The 19,323-nt window shown below is 33.3% G+C and overlaps 1 protein-coding gene across 5 annotated transcripts in view; it reads right to left on the bottom strand.

Annotated features, from left to right (window-relative positions):
* LOC118181053 (uncharacterized) overlaps positions 1-19,323 on the bottom strand; it is a 112,090-nt gene that overhangs the window by 36,916 nt on the left and 55,851 nt on the right. For 3 of the 5 annotated variants that reach the window (XM_035350128.2, XM_035350132.2, XM_035350134.2), the window contains exon 4: positions 12,593-12,653. In XM_035350128.2, the coding sequence (XP_035206019.1) occupies positions 12,593-12,653 (61 nt within the window). Of the gene's footprint in view, positions 1-6,021; positions 8,556-8,579; positions 8,754-12,592; positions 12,654-19,323 lie in introns of those variants that run through there. The other 2 variants (XM_035350131.2, XM_035350130.2) reach the window with 2 other exon arrangements.

Raw genomic sequence — 19,323 nt, 5'->3', positions numbered from 1 at the left:
CCTATTCAATCAAACTGGAAAGTGATTTTAAAAAAAATGCAATGAATTGGAAGTTGATCCGTCAGCACTATCCTTATCTACAGGGCAGATGTTTTTATTTTATAATTCCTTACTAAATGCAGTATTTCATCTCGATGTACTCCGTCTTTGATATGAGTTAAATCAAGTTCCTCGCCATTATAATTTGCTTCTGATAGTGAAGAAAGTGACACAGAGGTTATTGAAAACGAAAAAATTTCAATTGACAAATTAGTCCGTATTTTCGACACAGCAAGTATAGGACTTGAACACTGGAACTTTGTTACTAAACAAGAAATTAAGTCTGTTTAATAGAATTAAAGAGAAAGTATTATCACATGAAACAAAGCAACTTAAACAACTTAAATTGAAAGAAATGTTTAATAAAGTAAAAAAATAAATATTAAGCTTTTTCTTTTTGTAAATTTTGATACCCTTTAGATCATAATTGTTCTTTACTTCATAAATTCGGTTTCATATTTTTAATTTTGTAATTTCTGCATGCCATCTTACCAAATTTAAACTGATGATCTGTAAACCGGAAAAATCGATAATCCGGAATCGCCGAAGTCCGGATTAACGACTTTTGACGGTATTTCCCAGGCAAATATTTAAGTTTTAAGTTATATTTTAAGAGCTTAATTTTTATCCTTTGCAACCTATTTGACAACACATTAGCAATATTTTTGTTCATAATTGAAACTAATGGTTTATGATCAGTAAGCACTTCTACCTATCTACCATAAATTTAATAGTGAAATTTATTAACAGCAAATAAAATACTAAGAAGTTTTTCCTCAGTCTCAGCGTAGTTTTTTTCTGCATTACTCAAACTTCTAGACGAAAAAGCAATTGGTTGCCCATTCTGCAAAAAACAGCAACCTAACCCATCTTTAGAACTATCTGCCTGTATAGTGATAGGTTTACTGCTACCAAATATTCCTAATACCGGTGTGTTGGAAACTAAATTTTTTTAATTCCCTGAATGCTTTAGAATGTAGCTGTGACCACTGCCATTCTACTTTGTTTTTCCAAAGTTCCCTTAATATGGCTGTTTTCTCTGAAAAATGTGCTACAAATTTCCTCAAATAATTACACATTCCCAAAACATGGCATAATTCATGCTTCTATTTAATGTAATTTGCACGCTGATACATTAAATAAATGACCTAAATATTTAACCTTACTAACCCTATACAGTCAAAAGTCTTTAATCCGGACATTCATAATCTGGTATCATCTATAATCCGGACCTCACATACTGTTAGAGAAATTTTATAAAAGTAAGCTTGAACTTTCGATTATGTCAAAAAGAATATCCAATTCTAGAGCTGCCAAAGGATCTACAAAGCGAAAGCATGTTTGGATGTTCATCAAACAAAAAGTGGAATACCTGCAAAAAATGGATAAAGGCATATCCTTTGTTTCTCTAATCATTCCGAAATCTGTCTATCAATTTCATGCTGCTCTGCGGGAAGAGAGGGACGTAGAGGCGCACAATGAACCGGAAGTTGATCTGTCAGCACTATCCTTATCTTCAGGGCAGATGTTTTTATTCTTTCGGTTTATAATTCCTTACTAAATGTAGTATTTCATCTCGATGTACTCTGTCTTTGATATGATTTAAATCAAATTCCTCATCATAAATATCACGAATACACATCAAATAGATTTCTGGTTGCAATTTTCTAATTTCGACTATGCGTAATGTATGCTTTATGCATGTGCGCGTTGAAAGAAATGTTTAATAAAGTAAACAAATAAATATTAAGCTTTTTTTTTGTAAATTTTGATACCCTTTAGATCATAATTGCTCTTTATTTCATAAATTACGGTTTCATATTTTTAATTTTATGATTTCTGCATACCATCTTACCAGATTTAAACTGATGATCTATAATCCGGAAAGATCTATAATCCGGAAAAACCGATAATCCGGAATCGCCGAAATCCTGACGAGTCCGGATTAAAAACTTTTCACTATATTGAAATTTTTGTTTGTTGGATTTAATATTGAGTTTTTTAGCTCTGTTGATGACCTCTGTTAAATTGTTATCATGTTGTTGTATGGTGCTAGAAGCAATGAGGATATCATCAAAATAGATCAATACTCCTGGTATATATATTACCAAAATTTTCAAGATTGCATTTCTGAAAAATTTCTGGTCCACAGGAAATACCCATTGGAAGCCTTAAGAATTTATAGCATCCAAATTGTGTGCTAAAAGTACAAAGATCACTACTATCCCCATTTAACGCTATTTGGAAAAAAAAAAAAAAAAAAAAAAAAAAAAAATCCTTTAAGTCCAAAACAGAGTAAACTCATTTATTACATAGCTTTGGTAAATTCTCCTCAATTAAGACACAATAATTAAGACACAATAACACGCCGAATAAATACTAATTCAGAAGTCAAACAACAAAAATCAGCGTTATACCTACAAAATTTTCACAGGACTAGTTTCGATGGTTTTACCGAACCATCATCTTCAGCTGCAAAACCGCAAATGAACAAGATAGGAAATAATGATTAGATAAGATAAGAAAGCCTGAACAAGAATAAGCAAGTGGCGCCATCTGTTGGCGAAACCAGAACTAAAACATAATTTCTCTAAAAACCGAAGGCAAATTTGGATTGGAATTAGGATCGTTAACTAGAACAGAAAGATTTTTATGAATGTGAAATGCCTCTAGAAAATCCAGTTCTCCAATGGAAGATGTTTTTTGAATAATTTTGGCAGCAGAAAAACTGAAAGTGTGGTTTTCGGACCAACAATGTTGAGCACCAGAAGACTTCTGTGTTTCCTTTTTTCTAACATATGCCTCGTGTTCCTTGACGCGAAATTTTAAGGCTCTCTTAGTTTGGCCAATGTAAATTAAACCACACTGGCAAGGAATCCTATAAATACCCCAGGAATTCATATCCGGAATGGGGTCCTTGAGTATGGAACTCGGAATTTTATTGATGGGAGAATAAACAACCCGAAAGTTAAATTTCTGCAAAATATGTGCAACTTTATAGCTAATTGATGGAAAGAAGGGAATGACAACAGAATTTTTATAATCTCCTAAAATAAGAGTGTGGCTTTTAGTGTGTTGAGATGAGAATTTTTTAACTGCTTGATTAATAATGTTGGGTGAAAAGCCCCTGTCAATAGCTATTGCTTTTAAATAATTTAGTTCTTCATCAAGGGCTAGTTTGGAGGAGCAAACTTGAAGAGCACGGAAAACATAGGAATAAAATGAAGCTAACTTTTGTTTAGTCGGATGACATGATTTAAAGTGTGGTGGAAGGCAAACCGATGAAGGTTTACGGTAAACTGTAGTACTGAAGTTGGATGTGTTACATGTGACCAGAATGTCGAGAAACGGAAGAGAATTGCAAGTCTCAAGTTCAAAAGTGAACTGAATAGAAGGATCATTAGAATTCATTGTTGAAAGAACTTTATTTAAATCATCTTTATTACCTTCAAACAGGGTAAAAGTATCGTCTACGTAGCGGAACCATGCCGGGAAGTTTAAAGTTTCAAACAATTTTGATTCATAATAATGCATGTAGATATCAGCCAGGATGGGACTGAGGGGGCTTCCCATGACTAATCCCTCAGTTTGCTTGTAATATTTATTTTGGAAAACAAATTGTGTTTGTTTCAAACAGAGTTGAGTGAGAGAAATTAGCTCCTCAATTTCGATGCAAGAGAAATGAAATTCGCGAAGTCTGGTTTCTAGACATCTTAATGCACCCTCCACTGGGACATTGGTGAATAATGATTTTACATCAAAAGAAACCATGAGTAAATTACGAGGAGAAATGTTTTTAACCTTTTTTACAAACTCTATTGAATTTTTTATGGTGTAAATGTTATTGTCTAATAGAGTGGAAAATCTAGAAACTAAATATTTAGCTAAAGGATACGAGGCAGTACCTAAATTTGATACAATAGGGCGGAAAGGAATACCACTTTTATGAATTTTGGGAAGAGCATATAATCTGGCACAATTCGCAACAGATGGGATAAGCGAATGTTTTAAGTTGCTTGAAATGATTTGCGAAGATTTGATCGCAGTTTTTATTTGGATAAGTCCGAAGGTGAAGGATCTTTAGGGATCGGATTATATGGTCCTTCATTTAAGAGTTTAGTGACACCATCGATGTAAGTGTTCTTATCCATGACGACTATGTGGCCACCTTTGTTGGCCTTTGAAATGATAATATCCGGGTTAGAATGAATTTCGCGCATTGTAGCTCTTTCTCTCGCAGTTAGATTTGGTTCTCCTCAATTGTTGGAATCAACACATGTTCTCTTTTTTATAGCTTTGTTAAGATCTTGAGGATCAAGGCATATTTTTAAGAATCCACCAGCTTTTTCCATTATTACTAGATTGCTAACCTAATTTAAAGGTTGATCAACTTTTGCAATAATGCCCTGTCGATCTAATTCATTTCATTTTAATTCAAGTTCAAGTTTTAAACTAAGTGGTAATCTATGTGGTGGTCTCAATACAGGAGCTATCTGATCATCTATTATTATTTTACACAATCCATTAAATTTTCCCACACTTTCAAACACTTCTGAATTATTAATAATAAATTGATCTTTAGATGGAGGGTAAAACAATTGTATACTGATCCAACTTTCCTTTGTTTGATATTCCAACCTTATTTATAAACTGAATCAAATTATGTTTAACACATGCATCAAGTCCTAATAATGGACGTATATGCTTACTAGAAACAATTAAAAACTCTAGAAGATGATCCTCACCATCTTAGGAACATTGTAACATTGACGACACATCATGTTTAACCTTGGACCCCCAAATGCTTCTAATACAACATTACACTTGTTTACAATAAGATTAGAGTTCTTAGTACACAGTGTTTCATAAATTTTCACGGGCAAACAATCACTTCAGACCCTGTGTCCAACTTAAAAGTCACACTTGTTCCTTCAACAATTATAGTTTTAAGTCCACTCTTTTGTACACGATGTTGAGCATACACTTTTAGCTTTTTGGACATTTCTGGAATTCACAAAGAATTCGTCATCAGATTCACTATATACATCTGCGTTATCATGCTGAGAAACATTTTGGACATGTTTCAGTCTGCACATAGTTAAAAAGTGATTAAGTTTGCCACAATTAAAGCAACTTTTCCATATGCTGGACATTGTCCATTAACATGATGTCTGTTACATTTTTTACACAAAAACATCGCAGTATTTGAAGCATCATCACGTCATCCTCTGTGCTTCCTCACTGCTACGGCTGCATTAACTCCTCCTGCTTGATGTTGCTTCACTTTCCCTCTAGTTACGCTGTCAACATTGTGTTCTCTTAACTTTTGAGCACGAGCTTTGCTCAATTCAGCAGCTTTCCCTAAATCAATGTTGGCATTGTTGTCTTTCTCCAAACTCAGATTATTTTCTTGCAGCATCCTCTCCTGTAAACTGGTATCTGATACTCCAAGGACAATGCGATTATGTACGCATTGTCCAGTCTTTCTGCTCACCAAATTCACAAGATTTTACCAGTTTTTTCAGGTCAGACACGAAACAATCAAAAAGTTCCCTTTCTTCTTGTTTTCTCTTATTGAATAAAAATTTCTCCACCACGACATTTATTTTAGGCATTGTGAAAGCGTCAAACCTTTCAAGCACTTTTTCATAGTTGCCCTGATTTCCCGTTGAAAGACTGAGCGTGTTAAACACTTCTACTGCTTCCTCACCAGCTACGTTTTAAAATAAAGCAACTTTCACATATGAATCTTTCATATAAATCTGGAACAGCTGCTTGAATCTGCGCCAGTTTTCGGCCACATTGTCATCAAAACTTAGGCCTTGCAGGGGCGACAAAATTCCACCTTGCGTCTGCCGAGAGGTAAAACAACTAAAGGGACTGCCTGGCAATTAATTGTAATACTATTCCACACGACTACGCCACATGACATTCATATTAATATTACTTAATCAATAAATAAATGCCATTACTACAGGATCACATAGCACATTGTTTATTACAAACCAACATCAACTGGTGATTATTTCACTTCAGTTCAACAAGCAACTACAGTAGAAGTCCGATAATCCGGCACGTTCGGGACCGGCTCGGTGCCGGACTACCGAAAATTCCGGTCTATCGGGCGGTAATTATAAGAACAATTAGGTTAATAATTAAACTAAAAATACAATATGCAAATACATACAACAAAGTTTGTTTTACATTTCATATAATGTATGTACACGTACTGTAAAACATATTTCACTTAGATTTAAAAAAGTCACGAATGTCTTTTTGTTTTCTTGACTTTTGGCGTTTAGTATAAAATTTATTTCTAATGATATGGAAATCAATAATTTCTGAAGCACTGTAGCTAGTACTAGCCTCGGAAAAAGAGATAAACTTATTTAGTGATTCTGCAGCTTCTGCCCAGCTGATTTTTTTGTTTTCTTCCGTTTCGGCATCTGAGTCATTTTCTTCAAGATTTTGAGTAGGCTGAGGGTTTACTACAATGTTGATAATGTCCTCATCAGTCACCGATCGGTCATCGTCATTTTTCAGTTGTTACCGATTGAGAAGCAAACTTCATTAGTTCATCTTTTTATTTTTTAATGTCATAAATAGTTGATGAGCCAATATTAAACTCATTCATTAAAACATTTCTATTCTCGCCTTTTTCTAGCCGTTTGATGATTTCTAGTTTCTGATTGAGAGTCAGTGTTACGTGTTTTCGTTTCTCTCCTTTTGAACTCGAAGGCTTTAGGTTTTGAAAACATGGTCACTGTACAGTTAGAACGAAAATCACATTTTTTTATAAACAGTTTCAAAAGTTACGTTTACTGCGATGTGAAAGGACACAAAACAACAACGCACAAAAAAAAAATGCCAAAGACGCTTTGTGATTGATTAACGGAGCTGCACTGCACCTGAATTTCTTGTGACAGCTGAGACTAGCCGGCCGCTAATTGTTTCTGAACAATACCGAGCGCTTCCGGATGATCTCGAACTACCCCCGAAAACTTCCGAATAGCTCTCGAGCGGTTTTATTTGCTTTAAAGACACACTTTTGGAGAAAACCAAAATTTTTACAATTTTCCGGAGCGATGCCGACTATCGGGCATTCCGAACTGTTGGATGCCGGACTAATGGACTTCTACTGTAGTGTGCTGCCACATATATGTAATAATTTCTGGAGTGCGTCATTTCTAGATTAATCCATGTCATATAACTTGCATAATGCTGATGATGAAGCTAATTTTGAACTACTTTAACCAAAACTTTCTTTTCATAAGCCAAGGAGCATGATACCGAGACTGGTAAAATCTTGGTTCGAAAACATTTAGTGACACACTTTATCTGGGAGTTGCCAATAACCGTTTAAATTGATGACATTTTGCACACATTTACTGGTGCTCGGGAAGACCCAATTTCAATGATTGAATTATTATTTTATAATCTAATTTTAAAGTCGAAGTCATAAATAAATAAAGTAAAATCGTAGATAATACTTGTCGATGTCATTGGATTGGTGGAGAAATATGTAAGGAATTTGTTTTTTACAGATTGCCAATCCAATTCAACAGACTGTCTTAAATAAAATGATAAAGCCTTCCTACGGAGGCATTCAGAAAATACTAATGATTTGTCCTTGTCTCCAATATTCTTATTATGACACTTATTTTCTAAATAGTTAAAAATATTTATTCATAGGTAAATCCGAATTTTCTCCATCAAATATGGCACACAGAAATTTATCAATACTAACAGTCGCAAGTTCACTTTTTTCTGTAGCCATTTTTGTTTTAGATCTAGTTTGCATAATTAATAGTCGCACACACGATTGAGAATTAACATTACACGAAAACACGAAAATAAATCACACTGATCACTTTGCACTGAAATTTCTGAAGAATTTACACTAATTACCTCTGAAACAACAATTTTTTTTTGGAAGCAATGATCACGATATTGAATCTACGCATATCATAACACTGAAAAATTTACATTAAAACACTTTTTTCGATGAATTTGTACCAAATACACTTTGGAAAAAATTTTGAAGCACTGATACTTGAACACTCGCTGACACTTTTTTGACTATAAACTCCGTTAGAATCTCACAGAAGATGTGCACATTTTTCATTACACGCAAACACACAAAATCGCTGAGACGCTTAACACATCATTTTTTTTTTTTCAACTATAAACATGGCCTTGACACAGAAAAACCCACCGCACTAGCAGAAAATCCTCGGAGTCTTCATCACAAATAAATCATGTTACATAACAGGTGAATGAAGGAACACAGCAAATATAAAGTCTGATGACCTTCACGCATGCATTACTCACTCTTTAATTTTTGTTTTTGCAGTCCAGTCACTGGATATTGTTAGGAGCTCAAAAATCCAATTGGGGAAACTCACTGTGTTATCATCCTAGGCAACTTTTAAGCTGTCATAATTTAAAGTGCAGTAGAAAACACTAGAACTTTTAACAGCTTTTGATATCCATCATGGCTGAGGGTTGAATGTATACTGAAAAAGATAACAAAACTAGATTTCTACAAATCACCACTCTTTATTTTCACACATATCAAAAATCATCCTTTTTGCAGATACGATATTTCTTAATCACAGTGGGAACACAATAATTTCCATGTACATCGTTTTTTAAAAATAGGACCTAAGCATTTCAGACAGCATAAGCGGCACAGAGCTCTTTGAGGGTGGAAGCTAGGGAAAGGAATGACATGATTAACTCGTGGGCGGTATTTATTCCAAAGTACATGCAATTGTAGAGACAATCTATGATTAGTTAATTTTAGTTTTAGTTACCTTTTTCAAGCAATGTTACATAACATGGAAAGATCTTGAATTTGGGGGAACAGAAGAATTTAGGTGGAGAGTATTAAATCTAGATTAGTTAATTTTGAGGCCACCAATTATTCCTGAAGCAGCTACAATATTTTGTTATACATATTATGCGAACACATATTGTGATACTACAATATTGTGTGTGTGTATAACATTTATGTTTGCATATATAGATGTATGTATACATACATATATATGCACACATATATAGATAGTGTAGTAACATTAGGTTAACGAAGTTAACTAAATCAAAAACAAATTTAGTCATTCAATAAATTATAATTTTATGCAAATGCAGCAGTAATTGTTGCAAATTATTTCTGAAATTCTTACACTTTCAAAAACAATAAGGACCAACCCCCCCAAATGAACAACAAAAGTGTGATAAATTTTATACATCAAATTACTTCCATATTTTAAGGGTTAAATGACAGTATCAAAATGGTAAGTTGGAAAAACAAGTATAAATTAGTAGCTAATAAGCTTAGTATGGAACGTATTTGTCTTGTTTCCATTCATTTTTAAGGGGATGGTTAAAACTTCAGTCCAAAAAAAAAAATCAATAAAAACCTAGGCAACTCAAAAATTCCACACTTCATGTTGTATGAATTAATATCTTGAGAAACAGTAATTTAAAAACAACATAATAAATTCAAATAGTTTAAGGTACATATATGTAATGAAGCAGACTTAGATGTAAACATTGTACAAATATTGATCCGTTATGAAGAGTAAACTTCGCAGCCAAGACAGACTGAATATTAATTTTTGTTTCAATTGACATTTGTGGCCACAATTCACTTGGACTCTCTATTGCACTGTTGTTGTGATTTACCTCACTTGTGCGACAGCAGCATCAGAACAAGCCCACAAAATTCATCATGAGAAGGAAAACAAGACTGTGCCTGTCATTGGCAAAGGCTTGAGCACCACACATTTCCAGAATGTTTACATTTTTTATACTATTATGATAGAATGAAAGCAGCATGGCAGCGTCTTAGAGTCAAGACAGGTAGAAGCAAAATGTGTAGTTATAAAGTATGGAAGCTTATTAATAGAAGGAAGAAAGATATTGGTTCCCAAATTTTCAAGTTCCTAATTAGCTATGTCATCATCATGTGAAGTCATATGATATGGATTAATATAGAAATAACACAGTCCAGAAAAAGTTATTAAGCACTTGCCATTTTTAGAACAGAGGGAAAATTCCAAAATATGGTCCAAATATTAAAAAACATCCTGTCACCACATGAGAAGTGTAAACTTGCCAATAATAATTTTTAATACATTTTAATTTATTCTGCATAATTTCACCTTTTTTTGCTTTATTTTAATAGCTAGCTTTAAAACTTCACTTCCTCATTTTATTTTGATTCTCTTTTTCCAAGATTCGAAACTGATAAATACTTCCCCTCATGTAAAATATAGAGATAGTTTGGCTGAATAAGGCATTACAAAAGAGGGGGGAAAAAGGAGCATTGAACTCAAATATGGAAACTTTTAAGAGTACACTAAGAAAAGGGTAGGTAACTATGTTCTAAATCCTCATACTTTGCTATTTATCAATATAGCAGCCCACGAGAACATAACATATCCTCCAAGAAAGAAATCACTGCCCTTGCAGAGCTTGAAATCATTAAACCTTTTAGATTTTAATTTTTCAAACAAAATAACACATATAAATATAATTAGCCACTGCTTCATAGCTAAATATTAATAAAAATATGAAACTATAATTTGTCAAAATTAACTCAATAATTTAAAATATAATACCAGTTACCATCGTTATTTTATTTCATATGACATTATACATTACAAAATCCGAAATCCGGATGTCCAATATTCGGAATGATCTAAAATCCGGACCTCAACCACCAACAACATTTTTCTTGCAGGCTTTATGCATGCGCATTTAATTCCCCCCTCCGCACATAATAAAACATCTGGAGAGTCCCAATTCTTAATTTCACTTCGACACTAAATAAAATACCTTGTTATTAAAGAAACAATCATTTTAGCATAAATTTGTATGATCAGTATATTTTGCTCAGTTGCTGCTATCTGCTTGGCATACATCTCAAACCGAAGCATTCCACATAGATACATCATTGATCTGACCCCAACCTGGCAAATCATTATTATACTTTCCTTTCATGACCGCATGTTTATCAAAACATGACAAATTGAGTAATGACTCATGTAGAAATACCTTAACAATTTTTTATGTTAGTAATTGAATAATAAAGGAGTGTGGTAACCTTTTATGTTGATGTTACGCTTGGCGATGATTACAGATTTAAGTTAAATGCGCTAAAAAATATTGACAGGGAAAAATTTACCAAAAATTTCTTTGCGTATGTTAAAAATAAATTTTGTTGATGATACTCATAGACCCACAGATTAAATTTAGGGCTATTTGAATTAAGAATAACTCATTTGTTATTCACATAAACTCAGAACCAGTGCCAGGGCTCGTATGGCGACACCAAGTCGCAGAATTTAGGATCCACAGAGACTGCATCAGGTGGTACGATATCTAGCCCTGGCCCTCAATAAAGCTTAAGTATATGTGGCAATTTATTTATTCAGAACTCTCATAAGCCTTAAGCATGTGCAAGAAATATAAATAAGTATAATAAATAACTAAACTAATACAATTCAGGCTTAATTGTCTCAGTGCACGATAGAAACAAGATAAAATTTAACAGAAAAACTTGTCATTAGTCGGCAAGCTCACAATGCATAGCCAAGTATGTAAAGTGAATGATAGCTAAATTTGGTTTTCGGATATTGCAAATCAAAGGTGAAATTTTCCAATTAGTGGATATTGTAAAGAAATGTGGATATTGCAAAGGGTAATAAATGAAGATGACATAAAAGATGTTTTTCATCATGAGGTCAATGCTTCTCAATCATCAATCAATGGATGAAAGGCAAAATCGGTAGTATGGTACTAAATCCAAAAAATACCGCTACCGATAGTGAAGAAAGTGTCAGAGAAGTTACTGAAAACGAGAAAATTTCAATTGACAAGTTAGTTGGAATTCTCAAAACAGCAGTTACAGGATTTCAACAATGTAACTAAACAAGAGATTATGTCTGTCTACAGAATTAAAGAGAAGGTATTAGCACAAAAAACGAAGCAACTTAAACAATTAACATTGAAAGAAATGTTTAATAAGGTAAACAAATAAATATTAAGCTTTTGCTTGTAAATTTTCATACCCTTTAGATCATAAATACTTCATTATTTCATAAATCACGATTTCATATTTTTAATTTCATAATTTTTGCATGCCATCTTACTAGATTTAAAGTAACGATTTAATATCCGGAAAAATCCCAAATCCAGGGTCGCCGAAGTTCCGACGAGTTCCGATTTCGGACTTTTTACTGTACTAAATGCATAAATGTTACAAAATATAAAATTTATAAATTTGTATCTCAGTATTTTCAATAAAAATTACATGCAAAAATTGCTTACTCTTATACTTATACAGCTTTACGAATTATGAAAATTTTGAACATATGTGATGACCTTCTGATCATAACAGCACTTTGCAAACACTACACAGTTTCTTCCCCCTCCCCACATAAAAAAGTAAATATTATATTCCAAAACACTCTATGCAAATCTCACCTCGAAAGTAATTACAATTATTTATGCAAATAAATAATAATTTACATTTGATACATACATTTTCTATTAATTTTCCAAGATTTTCTCGACCAACTCGCCTGCCGTCTTCTGACTGAGGCCTAAAAGTTAAACAATTTAAGTTTTTAATTACTTAAAGGGAAATACAGAGCATTACAGAATAAAAAAGAAATTTCTAAATAAAATAAACAATATATATGCACTATACACGCACAAAAAAGGGCTACTGAAACCCGTTTGCCTTCCCAATTCAAATCTGCAACACAATCCAAGTTAAAGAACATTTTTTAAATGCATTATCAGCTTTACGTTTCAACAAAAACAGAATGAGTATGTTTTTTATTATTTAATTTAAAACTATGATTCATTCCAGAAATTTACAAAGTTAAAAAAGTTAAGTTTTATAGCAGTATACTTAGGATTCAAGAAGCTAGAAACTCAAAATTATTTGAAACTGCACAAAAATAAACGACTCTTTAGTGTCAACCTCACCCCAATGATTAATCAACACATATTTCACGGTTTATGGCACCCTATGCTATTCTGAACACTTCCGTGTTTGCACCTTGTCTGATTAGTTGTTTATTAGATAGTTATCTATTCGTTTAGTTTTGTTTGGTTTATTTTATTATGGCAAAGCTCACAAGGGCTATCTGCCTAAGGGGAGAGATGGCTTTCTGAAGGACTTTCTAAGGGTAATACATGTGATAGATGGGGAAAACCATGAAAATGCCAATGCAGCCAGCCTGTTCACCGGCATTTGAATCTCAGACTGACTACCAGTATTCAGTGATGTTACCGCTCAGCTGCTGGTGGGCCCTATTGGTTCAGAATTGAAGTCCAAGAAAATTTGTACTTTACTGGAGCTTATCTCGAAATGAAACAAAGGCAGTACACTATTTGCATAATTATGGCATACTACCGGAAAATCGAGAATGCGAACTGTCATATGCAATGAAGCTATACATCAATGAAGATCACATTTTTTGGAAGTATAACATCCATACATGCCGAAAAAGTATTACAATGCATATAGGATACCAGTTCAAAGGAATTCACAACAGCTTTACATTTCATATATCGCTGGTGTGAAGTACTAACATTGTTCAAGTTTTGCAAAAAGCAACTAGTGACAGCAGACAAAATGGTACTGAATTGGAACAAAGCATCCCCGGAACATTTGCATTCTTGAAATGGCAGCAGCAGAAAAGAAGAAAATCGGCATTGACGGATGCATTGTGAAGATCGACGAAAACATGCTCAAGTGATGCAAAAATAATACCGGGAGAATGCTGCTTCCACAGTGGATTTTTGGAGACATTTGTTGCAAAACAAGAGAAACATTCCTTGTAATGGTCCCCGATCATACTGCCACTACACCAATGAATGAAATTAACAAAAAAATTAAAGAAAGAATGGCCATTTTGTCCAAATAATGGAAGTATAAAACAAAAGAACTTGAACAATCTGGGTATATCCTTTGTAAAGAAAATCACAAACATAACTGCCTCCATCCTGGAACTGGCACACACATGCAAAATATAGAATGTACACCTTGAGTCAGTGGTGCAACTAGAACTCTTGGGCAACCCAATGAATAAAACTGTTTGAATGAAAATGTAAATCCAGCCAGATGTAAATCCCCAGATAAGACAACATCCGATATTTTAGTTAACTATTTATTATGAATTTAATAATTTATTAAATGTTTATTCATATCTTTATATTTTATTGATTTTAATTATTTAAACTATTACCGTATTTGACGGCATATAAGACGCACTTTTTTTCCTAAATTTGGTCTCAAAAAAGTTACCTGCGTTTTATACGTGAAGGACACAGGTTAACTTTCAATACTGAATGCTATTTTAAGCACAGATAAAGATCTAGACACACGTAACTTTTCCTACATCTACATGTGTGTGGCCTTTTAAATAAGGGTGCCTCTTATATGCCATCAAATACGGTAGATATTTTATTTATTTAGTTTTTCTCTTCTTCCTGACAGCCTTCTATATGGCTCCAGCATTTCTGATCTTAGAAGTTAAGCCTGAATAAACTTGAGCAACAGTCTGGTTTCGGTTATAACTAATGACTTGAAAGCTCTCATCTAGAGGGCAATTAAAACATTAGCATAGAGCTTTTTTGTTTTTTATACAGTTAAAGTTTGGGTGTATGCAACACTAAATTCAGCTGCATTATCTGCTTCCAAGGGACTCCTATCTGCATCATATGTATATATATATCTCTATATATACATATGAGGCAGGTGGGGGGGGGCCTTAAAAATTTAAGATAAGACAGATTTCATCACGTATATCCATCTCCTTTTAAGTTTAAACATATAAATGTAGTTCAGCAGGACATTCAAGGGGTCCCTAAACCTTTGGGCCCCTATCTGACAACAATCTTTGCATATCCTTATTTACACCACTGCCATCTCATTTTTAGACAAATTCTCATTTATAGATTATGCCATTCATTTTAAGTGAGAAAAATTATGAAAATTTGGATGTAATTTGCTCTGTAAATTGATTAAATTGGATATTCAAATACTGCAGAATTCAACCAAAATTATATTATTTCAAATTCTTCAAATTCTAAACATTAGAAAATTGTTTTTAAAGATAAACTGTGCTACTTAGAAAGAAAATCGTTTTATTTCATTTTATACAAAAGGTAATCAGACTATGTTTGCTTTTTTTTACAAAGTTGTCATCATGCTTGGGTATCCTTGAAGTTAATCCTTGAAGTAAGGCCAACAGTTTGTGACGTCACTAAACTATGAGCCTTCAGTAGGGAGGCTTGTGTTTAAGAAGGTGTTGTTAGTATGCATGGTTTCATTTGACATGCCACCACCACAGGTACTGGTGCCACTATTGTATAAGACACACCCAGTTTTTAGACATGAAATTTTTAAAGACAATGTGCATTTTAGAGTAATATGGTGTATATAAAGGCTCATTATCAACTTAGTTACTTAATTTTTTTCTATAAGTCTCAGTTAGTGAAGTCTAAAACTACAGGATTTCACAAGGAAAAATATTATTAAAGACTGATAATAAGAAAGGAGAGACATCTGCATGATGGCATAAGAGCTTCAGTACGAGTGTCTTAGTAAGTAATTAATTTTATGTAAAGCTATAACTGAAACAGAATGAAATTTCACTAAAAATTACATTAACCATACACATTAAACTGCATCAACAACACATGCAATTATTTTAAGTTACATACAGTACAAAGTCTGAAATCTAGACGAGAAATCCCAGATTAGACAGAATGATCTAAAATCCGGATCTCAAAACCACCGACAACTTATTTTTTCATTCTTTTTTTCCATTACGCATGTGCATTTAATTCTCCCCTCAGCGCAAAATAAAACATCTGGAGAGTACCGATTCTTAATTTTACTTCGACACTAAATAAAATGCCCTTTTATTGAAGAAACAATCATTTTAGCATAAATTTGTACAATCAGTAATTTGGCTCCATTGCTGCGTATCTGCTTTGGCACACATCTCAAACCAAAACATTCCACATATATACATCGTTGATCTAACACCAACCTGGCGAATCATTATTTATTATACTTTCCTTTCATCACCGCATGTTTATCAAAGCATGACAACTTGAGTAATGACTCATGTAGCAAAGCCTAAACAATTTTTTATGTTAGTAATTGAGTAATAAATGAGTATGGTAACCTTTTATGTTGACATTACGCTTGGCGATGATTACAGATTTAAGTTAATTGCACGAAAAAATGTTGATGAGGAAAAATTTAACAAAAATTTCTTGCCATAGGCTAAAAATAAATTCTGTTAATGATACCCATAGACCCAAAGATTACGTTTAGTATATGTGGGAATTTATTTATTCAGAACTCTGATAAGCCTTAAGCATGTGCAAGAAATAGACATAAGTACAATAAATAACGGTAAAAGTATAGTTTAGGGTACCCCTTGGCGAAACTTGGCAATTTTTGGCGGTACATGGATACCGATTTTGTGCAATTCTTTGACCCGTTATTTTGGCTTGCAAAGCGGCGATTTTTGCGCCAAAATAACAAGACAAACAATTGCACAAACTTGGTGTCCATGTACACTTCGACTTATTTTCACTTAAAAAAAATCCCCGAATTGCACAAAAATGGCATTGCGCACCCCTTCGACTTTATCCATGTACACGTCGACCTATTTTCACTTAAAAAAAATCCTCGAATTGCACAAAAATGGCATTGCGCACTCTTTTAATATTATCCATGTACATGTCGACCTATTTTCACTTTAAAAAAAAAATCCCAGAATTGCACAAACTTGCATTGCGCACTCATACACATCGATATATTTTAACTTAAAAAATCAGAGGAGCACCAAATTCTACAATATACGCGAACAAAAAACACATAATCTCAATAAAATACATTTTAAACCAAACAACAAAATAACATAAAAAAGGAAAAACATGTTGTACATTTAAGCACTATCAAAAGCAAATATTCACTTACCATGATTTTGGAGTTCGCTTTGTACACACAGAGCCACGTAAAAATCAAAATATCAATTATACTCAAATGAAGTTTTTCAAACCAGGTACTCTTTCTGATCGACCGCTTCACATAGTGACCATCGAAACCTTTCTTCCTACACACCCATTCAAATCCATCTAAACAGTTTTTACGTTCGACTAGACGCATATCCTTCCTACATACAGGACACTTATAATGGCTACTAAGTAAACCTTCATTTACACACCAGTCAATTAAAGCTCTTTTCCCCTTTCGCTCCAAATCGTACAGAAACTTCAAATTAATCTTACTACGCTCGGCTATTCTACCGTCTAAAGAATGAAACCAACACACACCACAAAAACGCTTACAAAACATCGCATGATTCAAAATTTCCCAGAATCATTCACCCGATTACGTCACAAATAGGGTTTCCATAACATTCAAATACTTAGGCTACCATAAATGAAACAACAACTTGGCGATAAATCAAACAACAACTTCGCCATAATACAAGGGGTACCTTAAAGTCTACTCTACCCTAAATAACTAAACTAATACAATTCAAGCTTAATTGTCTCAGTGCATTATTGAAGCAAGATAAAATTTAACTGAACAACTTGTCGTTAGTCGCCAAGCTCGTGATTCATAGCCAAACATGTATAGTGAAGGATAGCTAAATTTGATGATGATAGCTGCTAATTTTAAAGATTTTCGGATATCGCAAAACAAAGGTAAAATTTTCCAATGAACCCTTTCAGGACGGGCGTCCCATATACGCATTCCCTAAGAATGTCTCTTACAGCCGGGCGTCCCATCCACGCATCGCTAGATATTGCATTCAGAGGACGGGTGATGCGTATACGTATTTTAAGCTGGAACGTTTTTCTGAAGGCCACTAGATGGCATCCTACGTCCATTACTTTTGCAATGAACACATTTTAGGTTAATGACCTTGAGTTTGATATATTCTGCTTGACTTTGGTATTTTACTCATCAACTCTTGCGAGAGTGGGTGGGGAGGGAAAGCGTAAATAGAGGTGAGCTCTTTAAATCGCTGCGTGCTAATGAAAACATTTGCGTGGCTGATTTATATCCAATTCCCTTTTTATTCTATTTTTTCCTTTTAGGGTTAGCATGTGGAGTATTGTTATGTTTTGCATTGCCTTCAGTTATGTTTCCGTTTCTTCTCTTTTTATTTCATAAAGCCTCACCTCCAGTCTATTATGGTGGGAAGGCGCTATTTATCAGAGGAAGAAGACCCTCGTATGGTCAATGAACCATTTATTAATGCAGATGAGAGTGATGATTCATTTTCTAAAGAGTTAGAAAGTGACATTTTTTCTAAGAGTTAGAAAGTGATACTTCTCTATGCTTCGAGATTTACCACAGTCTTCATTTTAAATTTTGTTACTTCTTACTGTAAATAGTCTTTATTGTGTTGTTTTATTAATTTTAAACTTTACTGATGGATATCGCAAAACAAAGGTGAAACTTTCCAATTAACAGATTTTGTAAAGAAATGTGGAGAAGTGGTAATAAATAAACATGATATAAAAGAAGTTTTTCATTGTGATGACAATGCTTCTCAATCATTAATCAATTAATGAATGGCGAAATCCATAGTATGTTTCTAGATCCAGAAAATACTGCTACCGATAGTGAAGAAGTGACAAAGAAGTTACTGAAAACGAGAAAATTTCAATTGACAAGTTAGTGGAATTCTCAAAACAGCAGCTACATGATTTCAACAATATATAACTAACCAAGAGATTATGTCTGTCTGCAGAATTAAAGAAAAAGTATTAGCAGAAAAAACGAAGCAACTTACTCAACTTACATTGAAAGAAATGTTTAATAAGGTAAACAAATAAATATTAAGCTTTTTTTTTTTTTTTTTGTAAATTTTGATACCCTTTAGATCATAAATACTTCCTTATTTCATAAATCACGATTTCATATTTTTAATTTTATAATTTCTGCATGCCATCTTATTAGATTTAAAGTGATGATCTAATATCTGGAAAAATCCCTAATCCGGAATCTCCGTAGTCCCGATTTCGGACTTTGTACTGTATATATTCAAACATTTGGGTAAAGCTAAATAAGACAGACAGAGATTCTTAATTTCTTTATGAATCCCCAGATAAGACAACATCCAATATTTTAGTTAACTATTTATTATGAATTTAATAATTTATTAAATGTTTATTCATATCTTTATATTTTATTGATTTTAATTATTTAAACTATTACCGTAT

Source organism: Stegodyphus dumicola, chromosome X1 (assembly GCF_044657685.1).
Source record: "Stegodyphus dumicola isolate Sdum_Otavi_A_Nest chromosome X1, ASM4465768v1".
Classification (NCBI taxonomy): domain Eukaryota; kingdom Metazoa; phylum Arthropoda; class Arachnida; order Araneae; family Eresidae; genus Stegodyphus; species Stegodyphus dumicola.
This window is presented reverse-complemented; position numbering and strand designations above follow the sequence as displayed.